Source organism: Scomber japonicus, chromosome 12 (genome assembly GCF_027409825.1).
Source record: "Scomber japonicus isolate fScoJap1 chromosome 12, fScoJap1.pri, whole genome shotgun sequence".
Taxonomy (NCBI): domain Eukaryota; kingdom Metazoa; phylum Chordata; class Actinopteri; order Scombriformes; family Scombridae; genus Scomber; species Scomber japonicus.
Genome location: NC_070589.1, coordinates 33,052,866 through 33,077,357, shown reverse-complemented (window position 1 = coordinate 33,077,357; position 24,492 = coordinate 33,052,866). Strand labels below are relative to the sequence as shown.

At 37.8% G+C, this 24,492-nt stretch overlaps 1 protein-coding gene across 1 annotated transcript; it reads left to right on the top strand.

Annotated features, from left to right (window-relative positions):
• Window positions 1-3,784: 3,784 nt before the first annotated feature.
• LOC128369795 (NACHT, LRR and PYD domains-containing protein 12-like) lies at window positions 3,785-24,313 on the top strand. Its single transcript, XM_053330871.1, has 10 exons — window positions 3,785-4,055; window positions 5,256-7,122; window positions 10,158-10,331; window positions 10,863-11,039; window positions 11,485-11,658; window positions 12,093-12,266; window positions 13,590-13,763; window positions 13,944-14,117; window positions 15,083-15,256; window positions 24,238-24,313. Exons 1-10 carry the CDS (start codon window positions 3,785-3,787, stop codon window positions 24,311-24,313), a joined length of 3,435 nt encoding a protein of 1,144 aa, XP_053186846.1.
• Window positions 24,314-24,492: the final 179 nt, after the last annotated feature.

Sequence of the window (24,492 nt, the reverse complement as noted above, 5' to 3'; positions counted from 1 at the left end):
GCTCTCTCAGATGGGAGGGGTTGACCTTCAGAGTTGAGGCCACAACTTCATAGTGAGTCTTTGTGAGTCCAGAGCGAAAAAGTCTGTAATGACACACACACAGATAGAGATAGATAGATAGATAGATACATACATACATACATACATACATACATACAACATATGTTATCTTGAAAGAGGACACTTTATATGTACCTCGTGAAATAAAAAAACATTAATTTAATGAAAAGCAGCAGCTGAGAGTTTCTGAATGTGAATTGGTGTAGAAACCAATTATGAGTCAGAATATGAACAATATGTGAGCGTTAAGGAGCAGAAGTGAGGCTGCCTTCAGCATAAAACATCACAATCTGAACAGTTGGGTGAAATCCATCATGAGTCTTCAAGGAAAAAATATTCAAAGATCATGATTTATATATTTTTTATTATATAAAAGTGTAGTTTTAGTTCATATTTTTGATGTTATTGCAGTAACTACCAACAAACACAAGGGGGCGCCACCCTCAAGGCATACATAACTGGAAAATATACATTTATCAGAGTCAGTTAAAAAAAGGGGGGGGGGGGAAGTGAGAAGCTTTATATTTATGGTTCAGATTATATTTTTCATGCTAAATTATGCTTCTAATTTAAAATATATTTTACTACTAATAATATTAATAAACTTTATTTATAGAGCTCCTTTCATACAAGGGATTTAGCAGAGAAACATAAATAAATAAATAATGGTAATCTTTTGTTCACATCAAGTCACAAGACTGCAGGAATGTGTTTGGAACAGTGTGACGCAGAAATGAGAGACTAAAATCTGAACGATCCTGTTTGTTCAGTTGTTCTCCTGTGTGTAGAAAATGAGGTGAAAGTTTAAAAACTGTTGTCTGGAAGAACAACACCTAATAAACTAATGAACTGAGAACTCACAGTGGTATAATGTATAGATTTGAGTTACTGTGCAGTTATCAGGGTTGAAAATTCAAAGTTGGAAAACTGAAATGCAAAATTTAAATCATAACATTAAAAGATCAAACTCAAAAATGTAGGATTTTGTAGATTTGTGTTGTTGTTGAAGTGGCCTTGAGCAAAATACTTTAGATTCCTGTTTCACATAGTTTTTAAAGCTGCTTGAGTCCCTATACAGCATACAGTACAACTCTGCTTCCAGTCGTGCTTCTTTGTGTGTTGTTGTTACTTTAAACAGGTTTTAGTGGGCGTGGACCAGATCAACTGATACAAAAGTACTCAGAGGAACAGGAACACTCCACTTTATCACAGACACAAACATGATGCACAGCGACAGAGAGCCGACTGCAAACTGTGAGTATCCTGGGGTTTTATTAGGGGAGACAGAGGATAGTTGTAACACTGTCACTTTGACCAATAAGGGTCTTGTAATCAATTTCATTTATATCAACTTCCTGCCTGACCATGCTTGTGAATTTGCATAGCTGTGTGAAGAAGTGTGCAGATTTTACAGCAAAAATACATTTTCAGGAAAGAAAGTAATATTTTGTACCAAGTCTATATTTTGATTAATACTGACTCTGTTTAAGTTTAAATTATGTAACTTGCATTAATTTAGAGGGCAGATTCTTTGGTAAAATGTGAGGCATTTTATCTATGATAATTTCAAACAACCATGTTTTTATTGCTATTTCAACCATGGCTGAGTGGATTAGGGTTGTAACCATGTTTTAAGAAGGTATTACAATCACCCCAAGTCACAGATTTTTCTCTGTCCTACTCCATTTTTACGGTATACCCAGAGGGAGGGAGCAGTAAACCAACAGGTGTGTGTCTGCTCATGCACTTAAAGCTGCATCAGATGACGTGAGGCAGGGAAAGTAAGTGAGGTCAATCAGCAAAGACTACATTGCCATGTGACACTGAGCAGATACTGCAAGAAATTTGCACAACCTCACAGAACAAAGGTTCAAGAAAGCTGCCAGCGTATACAGTACAATAATTAACTCAGCAATAATTAAGTGTTATAGGGTGGGCTATCACAGTAGTCATAAAGCCTTCACTGCACAACAAGAGCAGGTATTGACTGGTTACTTGATTGAGGAAGTAGACTTGTACTATGGACTCACTCCATATAAGGTTGGCCTACTGAGCATCTAACAGGTGCAGATTACTGTGACTACGCTCCAGTCCGCTGCTGTAACACTCCGGGTGGGGTAGGGAGCTGTGGCACAACTGTACCGCAGCGTAGACACTCCTGGCTGCATCAAGCATCCTGTAGAACCAGTCTGTCAAGTAAGGCAAGGAAAGGCAAGGCAAGGCAAGGCAGCTTTATTTATGTAGTGCATTTCATAAACAGGGGCAACTCAATGTGCTTTACATGAAAACAAAATATCAGATGATTTAACAGTAAGAATTGGAAGAATAACCAAAGCTATCTATCTGAGAATATAAGTTGTTTCTAGCATTCAAATGTCAGCCTACATGCGTCTGACCAGGGAACGGGTTAGAAGCAAGAAGGAGGACAAGAGCAACCCGGTGTGTTAAGTAATATAGTCCTGATTAGGGGATTGGTTAGAGGAGGAGTCAAGCCTGACTACCACTCCTTACACCAGGAGAGCATTCCTCACCTCACAATCATCAAATCACAGACTGAACCTGCTGAGTTTATTGATGTTCTCTGGTGTCACAGAGAGGTCAAAGAGAGATAACTTACTGTCAACATCATCTATACACATTAAATAGGTCAAAAATGTATTTCTAAAAAAGGTGTAAAAAACATTTCAGCCATTTAGATTTGAATTACTACAGTCTACAGTTAGCCAGTTAGCTGCTAAGCTAGCCGCCAAGCTAGCAGCTAAGCTCACGGCAGAAAGCTCTCAGCTCTCGCATCCATGTTTCTGGTAGAGGTGGTGACTTTGATTGACAGCTGATACTTGGTAGGGGGCGGGGCTTCAGGCAACTCGGAGGCAACGCCCACAGTGTTTGGTAGCAGAGAAAGAGGCTGATTTTTACACAACTTTGAAGCCTAATTTCATATATTTGGCGATTTTTTTTTAACCATTCAAATTTAGCAGGGTGGTTAACAACACACTTTTCTGTGATATGTCAAACTCAGAACACATATTTATCCTTACTTTACATAGACTTTAAGACTAGAATTTGACTAATCATAACTAGAGACAGACAGAAAGGATGAAACAGGATGGAAAAGTGTGACATTACAGGAGGACAGCCATTGTTTCACTTGTTTCACTGTGACAGATCTGACAGATCACCTATAAGATCACTTCCATGATAGTTTTGTATTCAGCAGATGGATTTAACTGTAGTTTCGTTTTTTTGTTTAATGATTTTTTATCCCATATGTAGCCTACTATGAACATCTGGTGCTTTGTCCCTTTTGCTTTCACAGAACTAACCAATCAAAACATATGAAGACACCGGAGTTCATTGAACCACAACAAACAAGTGAGTTGTGAAAGCAAAAGACTAACTGGACCTTGTGGAGAGATCACTTTGTCAACTGTTGTTTAAGTTTGAACTTTTATTCTCAACATTTAAGTAGAAAATTAATTTGAACACATTTCCATGACAACTGAGAAAACTCAGTCCAATAGAAAGCTCCAGAAAAGCTACTAAGTAGACTTATGGTGAAGTTTTTATTGATGGTCTTCTTGAGTTTCTCCGATCCTTCAATGATTGCAGCCAAACTGGGCTTTTCATGAAATCAGTCACATACAGTAGAAACACAGAATGAGCTTCGACTGACAGACAAACAAAACTGTCCTCTTATCTGTTCTTTGATTTTACCAGAGCCAGGATGACGGAGGTGGATCTCCTTAACCTTCTGGGAGATTTAACCGATGATGATTTTGAGAAGTTTGTGTGGGCTCTGAAGCATGAAAAGGTGGACGACATCCCACCCATCCAAGAGAGCCAGCTGTCGAAGGCAAAGAGGCAGGATGTTGTAGATCTGATGGTGCATAAATATGAATTTGCTGGAGCTGTGGAGGTGATGAAGAGCGTTTTAAAGAAGATCAACAGGACAGATCTGGTGAAGAAGTTCTCAAACATCCTCTCAGGAGCAGAATGTCAGTCACAGGAAGAGACAAACATGACATTGCATCCAGACAGCAGATCTGTCACAACAGCCTGTGTCTGTATGTATTTTTTAATCATTTTATATTAGGATTATTTTATTGTCATTTCTCAGCACTTCTATACATTGACACAAAATGAACCCTCTTCATCTGATTTGACCAAACCTATACACTTGAAGTAGTGGGCAACGACAAAGCAGCACCGACAGTAGGGTACAACTCCAGTTCTTTTTGCCAGTGGGGCACTGACAGCAGTATTAACCCTAACATAATTGTCTTTGATGATGGGAGGAAATCCAGAACACCCAGCAGACACTCCACACAGAAAGGACCTGGGACACTCAGGGTTTGACCCAAGGACTTTCTTGTTGTGAGACAATAATCCTATAAACCACTGAGCCACCGTGCTGCCCAAACAGTAGTCTTTGGACAGTTACACATACATTTAGTTCTTCTCAGCACATTTACTTTAAAAAACACATATAGTACTCAATGGAGGCTGGTTTCACATTGTATGGGTAATTTGGGGGTCGATTTTGGATTATTGAGAGATTGTGGGTGCAACTGGTTGAAAACATGAATGAACTTTTGTCAGCAGATGTGTATCAGTGACATAATTCTGAAAGATGGTCATGAGAAAGGAACTCTTATGGTTTACTGTTATCAGAGAAACTTTGACTTTCTTTGACTTTCACTATGAATGAAAATTAAATGTATTGTGTTAGTATTTCCCCAGGTAGAGTTCTCCGGGAAAATGCAAATTTCTCTGTCATTTATACACATAATATGTACTAAACAAAAGACTGTAGATAGTAAACAATGGAGCAGCTGAATGAAAGAAGAGCTCATTACACAGATATTTATTCAAACACAAATTATCCTCTGGAAGTCTAACTAAGCTGGTTTCCACCACTTAATATTCTACTGTTTGTTAAATTCAGACACATTCATACTTACACATATCTTCTGTCACTAATACTGATAAAATAAGAAAGGCATGCTTTGAGAATAAGGCCAATGTAGAGGAGAAATCTGATCACTGATGTGTTGTGGGTGCACACAGATTCACAGTAATGAGGTTTAAAACATTGCATGTTTACCCATGTAACCTGGTTTCTCTGAGTGAACTGATTCAATAAGTGCATGTGAATACTGATAGTTGTTTTGATATATATTTTTCTTCTCTTTCAGTGGATGGTAATCTGCAGGAGGGTTTACGTATATGTAAGATCAAAGTGAGGAGGACGCATCAAAATGTGACTGAAACAAGTGATGAACCAGGAGGTGAAGCCCTCTTCAATGATAAATACATTGGTGTCTACATCACAGAGGGAAAGAGTAAAGATGTGAATACCCAACATGAGGTGTGGCAGCTTGAGAGAGCTTCCAAAATGAATACCCTCCATGACACTCCAATCAAATGCCACGACATCTTTAAACCCTTACCAAACCAAAACAAATACATCAGAGTCGTTCTGATGAACGGCGTCGCTGGTGTTGGAAAAACCTTCACAGTGCGGAAGTTCACTCTGGACTGGGCAGACGGCTCCGAAAACCAAGATATCAGTCTGGTTGTTCCGTTTCCATTCAGGGAGCTGAACTTGATCAAAGATGAGCAGTTAAGTCTGGTCATGCTGATCCAGGAATGCCATCCAACATTACAGCTCACAGCAGAGAAGCTCGCTGTCTGTAAAGTTTTGTTCATCTTTGACGGCCTGGATGAAAGCAGACTTCCGCTGGATTTCAACAACAGGAATGCTGTGACTGATGTCACACAGAAGACATCAATCAGCGTGCTGCTGACAAACCTCATTGAGGGGAATCTGCTTCCCTTGGCTCTCATCTGGATAACTTCCCGACCTGCAGCAGCCGACCAGATCCCTCTGAAATATGTCGACAGGATATCAGAAGTACGAGGCTTCACTGACGCCCAGAAGGAGGAGTACTTCAGGAAGAGATTCAGTGATGAAGAGCAGTCCAGCAGAATCATCTCACACATCAAGACATCCAGGAGCCTCCACATCATGTGTCACATCCCAGTCTTCTGCTGGATCACTGCTACAGGTCTGGAGGACATGTTGACTCCAGACCAGAGAGGAGAGCTGCCCAAGACCCTGACTGACCTGTACTCACACTTCCTGCTGGTTCAGATAAAGAGGAAGAAGCACAAGCATGATGGGGGACGTCAGATTATTCCACAGGAGCTGACGGAGGCTGACAGGAAACTTCTTCTGAAGCTGGGGAGGCTGGCGTTTGAACAACTGGAGAAAGGAAACATCATGTTCTATCAACAAGACCTGGAGCAGTGTGGTCTGAATGCCACAGAGGCCTCAGTGTTATGTACACAGATCTTCAAAAAAGAGAATGTTAGATTCAAGAAAACAGTCTACTGCTTTGTTCATCTGACCGTTCAGGAGTTTCTGGCTGCAGTCTACATGTACCACTGTTACACCAGCAGGAACACAAAGGTACTGGAGGACTTCCTGGGAAGAGACTACAAACACATCGAAAAATCTTTCCTTGATAAGATTGCTGCTTTTTTCAGAAGGAGTGGTGGGCATGGTGATGATGACAGAGACAATAAACCCTACCCATCTCTGGATGACTTCCTGATGGGAGCCATGCAGAAATCTCTCACAAGTAACAATGGCCACCTGGACCTGTTTGTCCGCTTCCTTCATGGCCTCTCTCTGGAGTCCAACCAGAGTGTCTTGGGAGACCTGCTGGGTCAGACAGACAACAGTCCAGAAACAATCCAGAGAGTCATCAACAACCTGAAGGAGATGAATATTTGGCTTATCTCTCCTGACAGAAGCATCAACATCTTCCACTGTCTGACAGAGATGAACGACAGCTCAGTACATCAGGAGATCCAAGAGTTCCTGAAGTCAGAGAACAGATCAGAGAAGGAACTCTCTGAGATCCACTGCTCAGCTCTGGCCTACATGCTGCAGATGTCAGAGGAGGTTCTGGATGAGTTGGACCTGAAGAAGTACAACACAACATGGGAGGGACGACAGAGACTGATCCCAGCTGTGAGGAACTGCAGAAAGGCTCGGTAAGTCCAGATGTGATTAACGTTATAAATCATGGTAGATTAGTAGTTTAGTTATAAATAATATATTAGGTCATACATTGAGAGTGTTGGGTTTCTTTAAATTAAATTGAAGAGTGTGTTCTTAGCCTGCTCTATGTGAAAAGGGCAATGAGGTTATGATTGTTATGATTTGGTGCTATATCAATAATACTGAAATTATAGTTAAAATAGTGCTTGTTTATAGCTTAAATAACATCAGTTATATTTAGTCTCAGATGTTATTGAGCTGTTTCAAATGTTGTGAGTGCAAACAATGTTGATTTTTCAATCAATTAATGAACAAAAGTTCAGTTTATTTCTAGTAATTATTGGATTTTACAGTTTGTTTTCTTTCATTTGTCTTCCTCTGGGTGTTGGAAGCATCATTCAAACCTGGTAAATCAAATGAAGGACTTTGGCATTCGTGGCTGAGGTTTATTACAGCAGCATTTTATCACAACATATATCAGTGTGTTACAGTTAACAAGGAATGCAGTTAGAAGCAGAAGTTATTATTACATGAGCAGTTTCTGCAAATAATATATAATCATAAAGATGCTGGGTTTTTGTTTTTTTTTAACCAGAATTTCAAATAAGATCTGTGTCACATTCCAAAGATTTCTGAAGAGAGAGATGGTTTGATTGTCATTATTTTCTGAATGTTTTTTCCCTCAGGTGTTTTCTCCATTGTTGTTGTAGAAAAGAGTAGAAGCAGGAGTTGATTGGTAGAATTAAGACTATTTTAAAGTTTGTGTAAATGTGTTTTGAGTTTGTCACAGCACAGACATATGTGTAATTATGCACCCAGCCAAATCTGAATGATTAAAAAAAAATCACAGGTGGAAAAATAATCAGTATTCTCTGCTCTGAAATGCTGAAGGCCCAACTGAACAGCCTCTGAGTTAACCTTAGTTTCTTATATACAGTCTATGGAGTTAACATGTATTTTGCTCTTATTACCTTCTGTGCTGTGTGTGTGTGCGTGTGAGAGTGTATCATACCTGACAGCAGATTTTTGGAGCATGCAGTAGTATTTAATAGTTCTGGATTGTTTCAATAATAATAATAATGAACAGACATTTACATAAAGCAAGTATATGTATCCACTCACATGTTATTAAGAAAAAACATCCCTTTTTATGTACATTTAGAAAAAAAATGCACAATTCATCTGTAACTCATGACAATCATGCAACTAATCGTGATTAAATATTTTAATCAATCGACAGTCCTAAAAAATACACAATTTAACAAAGGCCTTGTTTGTAGGTGTTATATCCCAGAAATAAAATAAAGGGGCTGAGAGGAATAACAATGATGTTGCCTAGTGAAAAAACAAACGCAAAGTAAAGGGAGTAGGATTTAACCCAGAAACTGAGTATTTATTTAACAAATAATGTTCACAATAAAAAGTGCCACCCTCCCTCCAGATGGGAGTAAACACCACGATTATCAATCATGACTAGTTTTACTACCGGTCAAAAAAGTCACACAGCTCATGGCTGCAGGAATGGCCCACTGGCACCATTACCAGGTACCCTAGCCCTTCTAACAGCTGCCATAATCACTGATCTGGTAAGTCACTCCTCACTGCACAAAGGTGGGGCACCCACAACACCAGGTGTAAGGCAGAAATATGGATGATATTTTCAAAATGAAATATCATTAGCTATTTAATGTGGCACATATTATATGGGTAAATTTGGATTTATTTCAGTAAAAATGTAACTAAACTGATGAGTTAACAGGCAATCCATCATCATTATGTTAAATTGTTGTTTTTTTTCTAGGGACTTTGGTACACTTAATGTTACTCACTTCTTGTCAGTCCTTGGTGGCTACATTGTGGCATCTCACACTGTGCTTTTTGGTGAAGTGCTGCCCAGTAAATGCTCTCCCTCTGGTTGAGGATCTCCTGGCTGCACAGCCACTGATGAAGCTGAAGCCGCTGGCAGCAACAGGCATCTGTCATGCACATCTAAATATATAATTACATTCATATCAGGATGTCCTCATATTAACTTTGTGCAGACAGACATGGGATCAGATTAGCTTACTGGTTAAGACACATATCTTGTAACTACAGTACAATGTCAGTGGTTCAGTTCCAGCAGTGGACATTGGCTGCATGTCATTCTCAGTCTCTCTCTTCTTGTTTCCTGTTTATCTCTCAGCTGCTGCTTTTCCTTAAAGTCCGTGTAAAGTCAATTCATTACTTCTAAACATATTATACATGTTGGAAAATGGTTACAGAAAACATATGAAAAGGCTGATAACTATGCAATACTGAATTGTGGCGGCAGAGCCTTAAACAGTTTTTTACCCTCTCATTTTTCCTGATTTTCTTCTTTTTTTAAAAAAAGATTTTGTTGGCACAGACGCCTTTATTAAGCAGTAGACAAACAGGAAACATGGGAGAGAGGTGTCGGCGCTCTAACCACTCGACCACCTGTGCGCCATTTTTCCTGATTTTCTGAACCTGCAAAAAAGGGCTACCCCGTGACATAGTGGCATACCCTTGGTCCCTCCCCTACTATATAAGACCGAGAGGCCTCTCTCCTCAGTGGTTAACCTGCCTAATGGACAGTTATTGTTACTACATCTAACACTACTACCAATACAGTCTACAGTTTGCCAGTTAGCTGAGTTAGCCCCCGATCTAGCAGCTGAGTTAGCAGCAGAAAGCTCTCAGATGTAGCATCCATGTTTCCGGTAGAGGTGATGACGTTGATTGACAGGTGAGACTTAGTAGGGGGCGGGGTTTCAGCGAACTCAGCGGCCACGCCCACAGCGTGGCTTTGAAGCCTAATTTCATATATTTGGCAATTTTTTTAATCATTCAAATTTGGCAGGGTGGTTAACAACACACTTTTCTGTGGTATGTCAAACTCACATTTAAAACACATATTTATTCTTACTTTACACAGACTTTAAATGGGTTTTTTTAAACTCCATGAAGTAAAAATGAAGTGTCCTCTTTCATGATAAGATATGTTGTAATATATGTGTCATTACAGACTTTCTCACTGTGGACTCTCAAAAATTCACTATGAAGTTGTGGCCTCAGCTCTGAAGGTCAACCCCTCCCATCTGAAAGAGCTAGACCTGAGCCACAGTGGCCTGGGGGATTCAGATGTGAAGCTTCTGTGTACTGGACTGGAGAGTCCAAACTGTAAACTGGAGACTCTGAGGTCAGTTCACTGACTGTAGCTTTGGTAGATATGTTTCTATATATTCAATTAAAATCCTTCACTGAAGTTTGGTTCATACATTTTCAGGATTTGCTTGAACTCAAATCTGAAGAATTAAAAATTGCAGCCGTCTGAGTTGCACATATCAAGTATGTTTGTGTTTCTTCAGTGTTTCCTTGCTGATCTGCAGTGGAGGAATTGAAATTCATAGAGGGATTTTTACTACATATTTTGAAACTATGAGTCAGAAAGAGTAGGGGTCTACCAGACTATCAGAGCCTCATACTAGCTTCATTTTCTACAGTGTAGCTGTGTTAGGAAGACACCACTTCACAGTCAGTATGGACAGGAGGATTGATTGCCACCAATAACATGTTGTTATTACACATACCCACTAAACTAACAAATACAGGAAGAAGAGTTGTTTTAATAGATTTGGACATAGTAATATTGAACTACACATTTAAAACCTGAACACATCGGATTGCATTATAAATAGATTTTAATCTCCATTATTTATTCTTTATTCAGATTGTGTTACTGCAATTTGACAAAGATCAGCTGCGATTCTCTGGCCTCAGCTCTGACTTCCAACCCATCCTCCCATCTGAGAGAGCTGGATCTGAGAGGAAACAAGCTGCAGGATTCAGATGTGGAGCTGCTGTTTGAACTTAAGGAGAGTCCACAATGTAGTCTGGAGACTCTGAGGTCAGTTCACTGTCTGTTATTATTGTTGACTGATTCCTAAATAAAATGTAGAAAATGTCCAGTGTGAGTTGTTGAAGTAAATTATTGTTTGCAATTTTTATTAAGGAGTCACTTATTATATTCTTTAATGTGTTTTAATGAATAATGTGTGATCATTGAATCTTCGCACACACACACACACACACACACACACACAGATCAATGTAGGCATTAAAAGTATTCTGTATGACTCAGTGTTGACATGAATGTGTGTCTGAATGTTGTGGTGATGATGTCTGTTGAAGGCTGACATTATGATGATCCACAATAATACAATGATAAAATCGCTTTGTTCATTTTAGATAAAAGCTCATTGATTAGGACATAGTAATGTTGAACTACACCTTTAAAACCTGAATCTGGATTATAAATGGATTTTAATGTACATCTTTTATTCTTTGTTCAGATTGCATGAATGCCGTTTGTCAGAGACCAGCCGTGCTTCTCTGGCCTCAGCTCTGAAGGACAACCCCTCCCATCTGAGAGATCTGACCGTGCATATCAACAAGCTGGAGGATTCAGACATGGGGCTGCTGTGTGATTTTCTGAAGAGTCCACACAGTAGACTGAAAACTTTGATGTAAATTCACTGTCTGCTACTATTGTTGATCTTAATGTTTAACAACTGAACCTAATGTATGTACATACTGTACATAACTTGCATTCATGAAGTAAAGTTTTTCTATATTTTCAGTATTTTACTGTACAGTTTAGTCTGTAGTTATAAAAGATGACTGATTCTTAAAGAAATATCTGTATACAGAAGGTCCTCTCAACTAATATCTGTTTGACACTGCTCAAGTTTACTTGTTTTCTTTATTATATTCTTTAATATGCTTTATTGAATAAGGTCTGATCATTTATGTTGATCCTTCAGATTACACACAAACACAAACACACACACACACACACACGTTAGAGAAAAGCACATTGATGAAGACATAGTAATGTTCAACTACACATTTGATTGGATTTTTAATAGGTTTTAATCAACATCATTCATTCTTTATTCAGACTGAGTGGCTGCAGTTTGTCAGAGATCAGCTATGCTTCTCTGGTCTCAGCTCTGAAGGACAACCCCTCCCATCTGAGAGATCTGGATCTGAGTCTAAACAACCTGCAGGATGCAGACGTGGAGCTGCTGTGTGATTTTCTCAAGAGTCCAGACAGTAGACTGAAGATCCTGATGTCAGTTCACTAACTGTCTGTTAATATTGTTGATCTTAATGTTTAACAACTGAAGCTAATTTATGTACATACATCACTTATCCATATCCATGAAGTAAATTTGTTCTATATTTTCAGTATTTTACTGTACAGTTTAGTGTGCAGTTATAAAGGATGATTGCTTCTTAAAGAAACTACAGAGAATGTTCACTGTTAGCTGTTAAAGTAAATTAATGTTTATCATTTTTGGTGAAGAGTCACATCTGTATACAAAAGATCATCTCAACTAATACCGGTTTGAAATTGATCAAGTTTAACCTACTATATATATATAGTTATATATAATATATATATAATATATTATATTCTTTAATGTGTTTCAATTAATAATGAGTGATCATTGATCCTTCAAAACACCAGTTTACATAAGCCGGTACATACTGTTTTTTGGCTGGTATCACCTGTAATTGGCCAGCAGATTAAAACATGAATGGCCAAAATGTCTGTATAAACAAATTTAAAATAAATATTATATATAATATAAATAAATGTATAAAATCATTGACATAATGAACACTAATATTATAATATGTGATACAGCCTATAAGATGTGTTGTCAAGACAGCAGCAACAAAAAAACTTGCAAAAGTTTCATTGAGAAATTCACTGATTGATTGATCATTTGACCTAAATGTGGCTCTTCTATTAAAAAAAATTGGCCACAAATAAATATGAATTGATTGTGAGATTCGGACTTGACATAAATCAAATGCAGACTGATGTCTTTATTTAATACTAAGGAGTGATGTGCGAATTGCAGTTATATCTGTGGGATTGGTTATGGGCTGGGTGAAAGTGGATGGGCCACATTCAGACAGGATTATATGCAACGGTCAGAAAGCGAACAGCAAAGCCCTCTTTACATTTAACTTTATCAGCTACATCAGCTAACCCTAACCCTATAAATGCCCTCAACTCATCCAAGTCTTTGATCGCCGGCTGGTGGCCACAGCACACACTTAATTGATAAAATCTCACAACATGCTGACGGGATTTGATTAACAACAATTATTTTATGCTCATTTTGAAAAAGTTAGTGAAGAGTTCGTTCTTTTAATAACTTTTTAATAAAATATACTTGATGAATCAAAGCTAAATCAACTGAGGTCACTGCAGTCACACAGGTAATCTGTGCCCATTCAGGTTTTTATTTTCAAAGAGGGTTCTGTACTGTATTAAACATGCCAGGTAGCTGTTCTATATGGCTGTAATTCTGGAATATTACCGGCCATAATGATTGGATTATAAATTGATTTTAATCTACATCATTTATTCTTTCTTCAGATTGAGTGGCTGCAGTCTGTCAGAGATCAGCTGTGCTTCTCTGATCTCAGCTCTGAGGTACAACCCCTCCCATCTGAGACAGCTGGATCTGGCCTACAACAACCTGAAGGATTCAGGATTGAAGCTACTGTGTGATTTTCTGAAGAGTCAACACTGTAGACTGGAGTGGCTGAGGTCAGTTCACTCTCTTTTACTATTGTTCATCCTACTGTTTAACAACTGAACCTAAATTATGTACATACATAAATTGCATCCATGAAGTTACATTTTTCTGTATATTCAGTATTTTACCGTATAGTTTAGTCTGTAGTTATAAAAGGTGATTTTTATCTACATGATTCCTTCTTTATTCAGATTGAGTGGCTGCAGTTTGACAGGGATCAGCTGTGCTTCTCTGGTCTCAGCTCTGAAGGACAACCCCTCCCATCTGCGATGGATGGATATGAGTAACATCAAGCTACAGGATTCAGGATTGAAACTGCTGTGTGGTTTTCTGAAGAGTCCACACTGTAGACTGGAGACTCTGTGGTTAGACGCCATTTTTTACTTATTTTTTTACTACAACTGAGAGCTGTAAAAACACTTTTTTCTTTTAGCCTGAAATTTGATATCTTCACCTAATATGACCCAGAATTACAAAAAAGGAAATATATGACGCATATTTTCATCCAATATCTCAAGAATCTTCGTTCTTCACATTTAATTTAATTCATTGTATGTAACATTGTACATAATATAGTGTCTTTTATAGAGAATTTTTAAAATCATAAATACTAGAGAATACTCTCTGTGCTCTCTGAAAGCTTGATTAAGGATAAATCATGTGAATATGTGACTGATAAGCTCTTTATGAACGATTTGTGTTTCAGAAGTTTTTCATAGAGACCAAGTATGAGAGGAAATACTATGACGAGTCAAAATATGAACAGTATGTGAGGGTTAAAATACACATTGATGAAGCCCTTGCAAGTGATCAGTGGTGGGTGGAGTACAGAAAATCAATATTCAAGTAAAAATACAAGTACTCCCATTAAAAATAACTCAAGTAAAGTAAAAGAGTATGTGGTTAATAAATTACAACTTTGCATTTTAATAGATTTTGGATGTGCAGGCTAGTGCAAAATAATGGAAAAATATTACTTGTTGATAAAATCTTTTTTATAATGAAGTAGAGCATTTGTCTTTGAGTATTTATGCATTTTTACTTTTTCTTGGCTGCACAACATGAGGTTTTTTAGATGGAGTCACTGGTGGAGCTGCAGAGTTTAAGAGTCACTACGTCTTTATTAAAGTAGCACCATGTTATCATTAATATTAATTAGAGCTCCTTTTCACTGTTTATATTTGTTAGTTTTCAACCTGCATCCTGTTCATGGAGTTTCCATTTTCTAAACATCTACTTTCTAAACCTTCTGCAACTCTGAACAGATTATGAAACACTGAATAATTTCCAGCTTTGTCTTTTAAAGTGATATCTTTTATTCTTTATTCAGGTTGATTGGCTGCAGTTTGTCAAGGATCAGCTGTGATCATCTGGACTCAGCTCTGAAGTCCAACCCCTCCCATCTGAGAGACCTGGATCTGAGTAACAACAACCTGAAGGATTCAGACATGAACCTGCTTTATGCTCTTAAGGAGAGTCCACGCTGCAGACTGGAGTATCTCAGGTCAGTAGAGAGTTGGAGTCAGTCTGTGCTGGTTTCAGCAGTTTAGTATTAAACACAGTCAGTATCAAAGCAAAGATCCAGTATTTCCTGGTGAAACTCCAACCTTCTCAGTGCTGCTTTCCTCAGTGAAGCTGTGAGAGGAGAATGGTGACAGGCTTCAGGATTGGACAGAAAGACAGAGAGAGTGAGAGAACAGTCAGCCAATCAGATGAGCCAGAAGCTTGTTGTGTTTGAGTCGATGTGAAGACGACTGTTGTTGTTGTGTTGATGTCTGCAGGAAATAAAGCTGGATTACAGCTGACAGCCTTACAAGATGTATAGAGATAGTGATCCTCATCATTAAACTGTCACACCATCAAATCTGATCACGTATTGATACGCTTCATATCCAGCGCGTTGAAACGTAGAGATTCATAATGTCTTTATTTTGCAGAAACGTACAATTCTGGTGACCAGGCTGCATGTGATGAATTAACAGCAGGAAAGATTTTCTAATCCCACAGAGACTCTGTAGTTTTAAACTTTGATAAGAGTTGACATGTATCAGCAGTAAATCCATCAGTAAACTGATGAGTGAATGTCTCTGTTTCTGCAGTAATGGTGTGTTCATGACTCTCAGCACTTTATTTCCTCTGTGTACTTCAGTGAAATCTGCAGTGGAAACAGACTTGATAGTAAAAGTGTCTGCAGGTGTGTGAGCTTGGAGCTCAGTGTGTTCACTCCAACACGTTAACATGAGAGCTGAAAGGAAGCAAGCTACGCTGCACAGCTGTTCCACTTCTGGTCTGAACAGGACTGAAGTCCCTGCTGCTCTTTATACTGGATGTGCTGCATCACTGACTGACAGCTGATGAAGTGAGTCTCACTAAACACTCATTTATCTCCTCTGTTCTTTCTTCTTCTCTCATCAGCTGGTGATGATCTCTGTCAGAGTAAGAGTGAACATCCAGGAATGTTGAGAGAGGATCAGCTGGATCCTGATGATCCATCTGGACCGGAGTCTGGATTTTATCATCTTCACTACAAACTGAACAGTTATCTCTGGATTTTGCTTAAATCAGCACTTTACAGATTTGCTATGCATGAGCTGTTTGATGTATATAAAGGTTTTTTTTAAAAACAGGTGTTATAAGTCAGACTCATATTTATCAAGAATCTCAGAATCACACTGAGAGTTAATGAGGACTAAAACTAATGAATGAAGCAGAAGAGAATTGACTGTGACTTTCAGCAGGAGAAGGATTACTGCTTGGAGAGAGTCGCTGTTTTACCACAGTCAGAGTAGAAAAGTAGTAGACATAATGATGACGTGTTGTAGTATTCTCACAGTCTCAGCTGGAAATATTAAACAGTGCTAATTTGGTATATTATGTGTATAGACAGGTAACCAGGCAGGTAACTTGATTATGTAACAAAACTATGAAGCCAACATTCATAGTAAGATGATATTTACAATCTGGACAGTCTGAGAAATAAATGCAGCCTATATGTTAATTTAGATAACATCATTTGACTAAGCTGGTGAAATTCTCTTCATTCAGCCACATGGTTTCACAGCCTGTAATAGTGCTGCATCTTGTACATATTGCACAGATATATGTTGCAAACCCTCTACATGAAGCTCATAATACTTATGTACTTTTACTGTAATACTTTTACTTTGAGCTCTTAATACTTATGTACTTTTACTGTAATACTTTTACATTGAGCTCTTAATACTTATGTACTTTTACTGTAATACTTTTACATTGAGCTCTTAATACTTACGTACTTTTACTGTAATATTACTTTGAGCTCTTAATACTAAGTACTTTTACTGTAATACTTTTACTTTGAGCTCTTAATACTTATGTACTTTTACTGTAATATTACTTTGAGCTCTTAATACTAAGTACTTTTACTGTAATACTTTTACATTGAGCTCTTAATACTTATATACTTTTACTGTAATACTTTTACTTTGAGCTCTTAATACTTACGTACTTTTACTGTAATATTACTTTGAGCTCTTAATACTTATGTACTTTTACTGTAATACTTTTACATTGAGCTCTTAATACTTATGTACTTTTACTGTAATACTTTTACATTGAGCTCTTAATGCTTACATACTTTTACTGTAATACTTTTACTTTGAGCTCTTAATACTTATGTACTTTTACTGTAATACTTTTACTTTGAGCTCTTAATACTTATGTACTTTTACTATAATACTTTTACTTTGAGCTCTTAATACTTACGTACTTTTACTGTAATATTACTTTGAGCTCTTAATACTAAGTACTTTTACTGTAATACTTTTACTTTGAGCTCTTAATACTTATGTACTTTTACTGTAATACTTTTACTTTGAGCTCTTAATACTTATGTACTTTTACTGTAATACTTTTACATTGAGCTCTTAATACTTATGTAATTTTACTGTAATACTTTTACTTTGAGCTCTTAATACTTTGTTCATGGAACCAAAGCAGTTCCCAGTTTGTCTCCTCAAGGCTTTGGTGTAAAATTGGCCTTGCAAGTATCTTTTCTGGCTAAATAAAAAAATGGGCAGGTTTTCTTGTCACAGACTCACATAAACAGGGGAACATCACAAACCTTCTGTAATGGTTAAACACCTCCACTAGATGGGAGCAGACACCCAGTCAGTGTCCTGCAGTCAGCCTGAAAACACTTCTGTTGCTTCAGGAACATTGCAGCTTACTCTACATGCTAAAGTTTCATGAGGAAAGAAATGCATTTAACAGATCTGTCAGATATGACCTTTGTTTGCCTTGAGGGAAACTTTGATGTGCATCTTTTAACAATCAGATCTCAAAAATACCAGAGAGCAGCTTCACTGCAATCAGATGGAAAGTTTGTTTGTCCTGAACCCTGATTGAACATCAGAACACCTCCAGCTGTTTCAGTAAATAATTGCAGGGAACAAACAGACTGTTGCTGCCAATTCACTGTTTATTTGGTCAATAAAAAACTGTTTAGCAGCTCAGGATTTTCTCAGTTTTGCTGTAATGTGTGCTGCACATGAATCATTTTCTGTCATTTTGAATTCATTTCTTGAAAGTTTTATAATAAAACATCAAACCAGTTTTGCCTCTTGCATTGTTCAATAACGTCACATTCAACACTAATTTAGATTAATGAGCGTTGCTTAAAAATCACAAGTGACACACAAGTGAGAGCATGTTCACTAAACTAAACCGTATCAAACTGTTTTAAAACTACACAGAAAGGGAAAAATATCATAAAACTGAAGTAAAGACGAAGAGGACACTTGTATTAGACAGTTGAAACAAAACACACAAACACAAATACAATAATTGAAAATTTTACAGCCACAGAAAGGCCACAGTTGGTGTCTGAAGCTGATATGTGGAGTTGTTTTTTTTAATCAGTTAATGAAACAATGTTGTTAAATCCACTCCTGTTGAATTTATGCAACCTTATATTATGATTTATTTTGTGGCCATCCAGATAATTGTCTAGAGTTGTGAGTCCGTATGTGCTGGTCACCAGAAAAGGTGCAGGTCACTGAAAAAACAAACAAACAAATCAATAAATTAATCAGTCATAGAGGAATCAATCCACACTGAATAAGCTGCAATGAAACGGCCAGTGACATCACACCTGGCCTCGTCCATCATTATTCAACACACAGGTGAAAATTGTCTTAGATACTAATCTGTATTTATATGCATTCATATATTGATTTAAATCTTCCAGTAACTCTTCACCAGCCTCTCGTTTTTACTTTGGGTTCATGTTGCATTCATCAGCATCATCAGCACTAACTCACGTTGCTTTATATGATTGTTGGAGTCGATGAAAGTTGTCAAGTCTCCACTGTGTTACCATTTGATTTATTCTTTTAACTGCAGGTCACACACACAGGAAATACTGTACCAGACAAACAAGACTTTCCACTTTAATTCACAGACTAGTAATATCCCATATATTTTATTTTATTTTAATCACTTTAATGTGGAAAAAATTGAATATTGCAGCTTCAAATTATCTCTCACTCTCCTTTCCTTAACCACCACTGAGGAATAAATCAACAAATCAACCAGTTTGAACAACTCTCAGCATCTGGTCACCACGACGACGACAGTGACAAACACAAACGCTGTGTGTTTCCAGGACGAATTGATCGTGTTGCTCTGCTTTCCCTCCTCCCCTTCGTATGGATTTTCTGTTAGACGTGAAGGAGGAGGAGGAGAAAGCAACGGGGAGAGGCAGAGATGTGGGGAATGGAGTTGCCATGGCGACCGTCGGCATGTTGGGGGTGCAGCATGTGTGTGTGTGTTGTGCCTGTAAGCCAAATGGATGTTAGGATGAAATGTACATTGATTGACATCACAGCGCTATGATTCACCACACAGTCATCTCTTCAGCTGATATCAGTAACAGTTTAAAGCTGCGCTGCCAGTTTTGACAGATGGACCGTTTCAGTTCATTTGCCCGCAAAACAGCCAAAATACATGATTGTACATTAGCCGTAAGTTAGCCGGTAACTGAAGGGAGTTCCTGTGTGTTGGTATTCAGTTTAGCCTCTGACTGAACCCTCAACTCACCACCAACTCTGCTGCTGTTGATTCCTTCCTGTCTTTGCTTTGACTTGTGCAATCATGCTGCAAGACACATTTTGCCTGCCTACTCTATTTTAGCTTCATTTAATTTCCAATTTCTAAGACTTTTTGTTGTATTTAAATGTTTCTTTATTTTGCCAGGTGTTGCTTGTTGTGATTCCCCTGTGGGTTTGTGTGGGCGTGGTTAACTTCCCTCTCTCTTGCAGGTGAGGAGTTGATTGCAGTAACGCAGGGCACCTGTAGTATATCTGTGACTCCTGTTCCAGTCTAGGTCGGAGCTGTGTGAGAGCTCAGACCTCTTTTATTAACCACTTAACACATGCCCCCCCTGTGTTTTATGCTGTGAGCCTAAACGACATGCCCATGTTGTGAGCAGCATAGATCTCACATAGTTTGAGACTCAGAGATGTGTCTGGTATCATTGGAAAGGAAACACTCTCAGGATTCTTGTAAAAGTGTCTGTGTGATTCTGTGACTTACTGACAAAGAGTGGCAGAGGTTACAATGATGGGGGTTGTTTACTCGCCCATAGGTTTGCCTTTACAATGACATGTGTACAGACATTCAGGGACCTCTCAGCAGGATATAGACACAATGAGGCCACAGCCACAGGTCTTGGCTTCATGCAGTTCCAAATTTGGAGTCAAAAGACCAAAAGATGAATTTTTCAGAGTTATTTTTCAACAGGTATGTCCATGCGTTTTCCTCAGGTCCTTTTTGGAGACTCCAAATGGACACTTGGTTACCAAAGTTGTATAACCACAATCAAACACCTATAACTTCACATCCCCTTTGCCTACAATCAAAATCTTGGTCTCTAATGAAAGCTGGCGCCATATTATTATTATTATTATTATTATTATTATTACATATAACCATTTTTTTTTGTTTGGCCATATCTATCTATCTATCTATCTGTTTATTTTGGTATAAGTCATATGTCAAGTCGAAGAAGAACCAACTGTGTACCAAAATGCCGTGTGCGTAATGATATATGGTTCAACTCTTTTACGCACCGGGCGCACGCCGGTTACGCTTGGAGTTTGTTTATGGACAGCCAAACCTGATAGCTTAGTGTCATAACACCTTTGGAAACCTCAGACTATTGGCTAAAAGGTTATCAACTTCATTTCACCGAATATTTCCATAGGCTGGAACAGCTGTCAATCAAAGCCATGTCGTCATTGTTGTCGGTCACATGTCCTCATTGGTTTGGAGACATGTACTGCCTAATCCTAAACACCGATTGGCTTGTGTGTGGTGTCGTCAGAAGCAGGAGAGGCTCACGGTCGTAAACATCTAGTCACAAAATACTACATAACATATATCCATCTAAAATGTTTATTTCACGATTCCTTGACATCGATAACAAATGTACTTTTTGTGAAATTGAACTTGAAAATGTAACCCATTTGTTTTATGGTTGTTCACCATAGTATTACATTTTGGAAAGAACTTGAGAATTATATATTATGCAAAACAAAATACAAAATCAACATCGAGGGGAAGGACATTATCACTTATTTTGATTTCAAAGAAAAGAAACTATGTACTATAGTAAACCTCTTTATTTTATTAGGAAATTTTCATATTCATAAATGTAAATTTCAAAATTCTGCACCTTTTATTTAAATTATTTCTGATTGAACTTGATTTTTATTTCAAGTCTCTAGACTTAATTTCAAATAAGAAATGTATATCTACGATGAATATATATTTAGAAATGTTTAAATAATCTGTCACTAAACCTATTTCTTTTTTTATGGGATACAAGTCTGTCACCATTTATTTTTTTTATTTTCTCATATCTTTTCTTACGTACTTTAATGTTAATCTTTGAACTTCAATTGTTGTATTGTCATAAAAATTGTGACTTGTTGTATTGTATTGTGAGCTGAAAGGCTGAAATATTGTTATTACGACTTTAAATAAAGTTGGGGGAAAAAAAGTAAATATCTAGTCACGTGTACTCTGAGATGGACGTGCAGGTCAGGAAATGACGTACACGGACCGTGTATGGTTTGTTATTTGTGTTATTACGTTACGTGTTGGACTAAATACATGTTGACATATTGAGGAAAGTATTCCGGTTTTATGGAAACGGATTTCATATTTCATCAGAATGGATACTTGGCGAGCTGTACAGAAAGTCCTGAGTCATAAGATGATCGTTGTGGATAAAGAGAAGACTTTGAAGGTATGTAGGCATTATAGCTTTTCTTACTTAGCTGAGGGGCTAGCCGAGCTAATCGCTAATACTATTACGGCTGTGAGCTGTGAGTGGTCTTGAATGAATCAGGACAATCTAAGCTTTCCAACGATGTACGGCATGAATATATATGTTTAAGGGTTGGTGTTTAAAACATTCAGAAGAACTTGTGGCTACCTCCTAACATCCGTCCCGTTCCGTAGACGGAACAGCGTGCGTTAAGTGGTTAACCTTCTCCACTTTTGTTTCCTCTCCCAAGTCTCGTCCTTTGTTCATCTTGGTTTGCAGTTATGATGTTTGGTTGTAGGTATTTTTGATTCCCGTGCCGAGAATTTAGTGGTTGAATTATTTTATGGGTAGGCTACACCATAATCCTCAAAATGTATTAAATATAGAAATATTATCCTGGGTCCACAAAAAAAGAATGTGAAAAAGTTTATTTTAACATTTTAACCCCTTTAAATTTGACTAAACCAAATGTACACAAAAAAGCTTCACTGACTCATTAATACATTTATAATTTAAGTTCAATAAAACACTAAAAACAAGCAATTAAATATATGAAAAGGATTGAAAAATGTATTAAATCACTTGAAATTCAACTGGTGGAGAAAAACCTTTGACCGTCAGTAACAATTTTGAGGAAATACTATATGAGCTTTTTTACAGTGCACTGCTGTTCTGGTTGTTCGTCCCACTCACCATCCTTGAGTAATTTGAATAATCATATGCTGTCAGTCATATTCACAATCAGTGTCAGTCAGAAAACACATTTTATATTCATAGTCTGTATTGAACCAGCAGCTCCGTATAAAAATACACGAGGTGACGAGCAGGAGGCGACCACAACAACTGGACAGGGTTTCATGGATTTTTATTATCCAGGCAGCTTTGGGCTCAGGGGGCTAAAGTTCGAAGTGAAGGCCGAGCACCTTATGTATCTGCCTCAGTTCTGCTCCCAGAGGTCCTCGGCCCGACTGACCACAAACATAACGCTGCCAAATCCATTTCTCTGATGGTTGTTTTCAACGCAGGCTGCTTAAAAATCCCCAGAAGACCTTCAGTATATCTAACAACTCAAAAACTGCATTTTAAGTTTCTGAAGATCATCTTTCAGTCATCATTGTCACACTTTAGCCAGAATTTCATAATTTTTACACATATTTTACAATATGATTCATGAAGAGTAATCAAAGCTTTAGTTCTTGGTGTATTGTTAATAGCAACGCAGCTCATGATTATTTCCATTAACCTGCGATCTTTCTCAAATTACTGATTAAGTGTGGAGACTACAAAATGTCAAATATATGTCAGAGTATTCTCTTCAAGGTTTGTGAAGGTAGTGAGAAGCTGCTGCTTTATATGCCGCCAAAGTCCAAATTATTAGGCTCATGCATATTCTGTGAATCAAAGTAAAACCTCTTGACATCAAAAAGCTTTTCAAATAAAAATATTGGTGATTCTTCATCCTCTGTTATTAATTTTGGTATTTATCTGAGCCACGCTTGATGACTGCAGCCAAACTGGACTATTAGGAGATCACAAAAAGTCTGCTTGAGTCTGCTTTTGTGGATGAATTATGAATGATCAACTTATCGTACAATATCGTAATTATCTATATCATCATGTCTATATATGGACTTATGGACATGACCTTTGACCTCAGTATTGCCACACTTCAGATGTGTGGAGTCTGCAGAAGAATTAAAGGTTTTCTTACAGAAGTGTAGCGCCTACTCTCCAACCCCCCCTTTACATTATTATACTATTATATTATCATTATATGTGTGGTATAAAATGATCTTCAAATGACAATAATATCGTTTATTGCGATTATTTCTGAGACATTATATCGTCCAAAAAAAGTAGTTATCGTGACAGGCCTACAGGCATGTTTCTGGGAAATCTGCAAGAGTGGAGAAGAGTGAACATTTGGATTCAGCCAAAGCAGCATTGAACTTAACAAGGTAAATCTAAAATACACTGAGAGGATAAACTCTCTCGGATTAAACAACACAGCCTTTTTTATTGGCGCCGCCCTCACAACAACCTTCATGTTTTCTGGAGTGTAAGACGTATTACAGCCTTATCATGCTGCCAGTATATGCTTGTATTATGAAACAATGTAAAGCAGTTTCTCCAGTGCACATCTTCTGTTTTTTTCTTCTCTGTCTCACACACAGCACAGAGCCAGTGGCATCGCAGCTGAGCTCAGATTATTACCACAGAGCTCGAGAGCCTGTTGTCTGCAGCAAATGAAGCAGCAGAGTAAAAAAAAGTCCAGAGATGAGCATTTATTCACAGCTAGTAAAAACCATAGCCTCCTCCCCTTAACACCAACAGGTAATAATAATGAACAGGACCTTTTCTTCATCCTTTCAGTGCAGATTCAGCTCAGACAACGCTTTTCACCGAATGTGTTTCATTGAATTCAAACA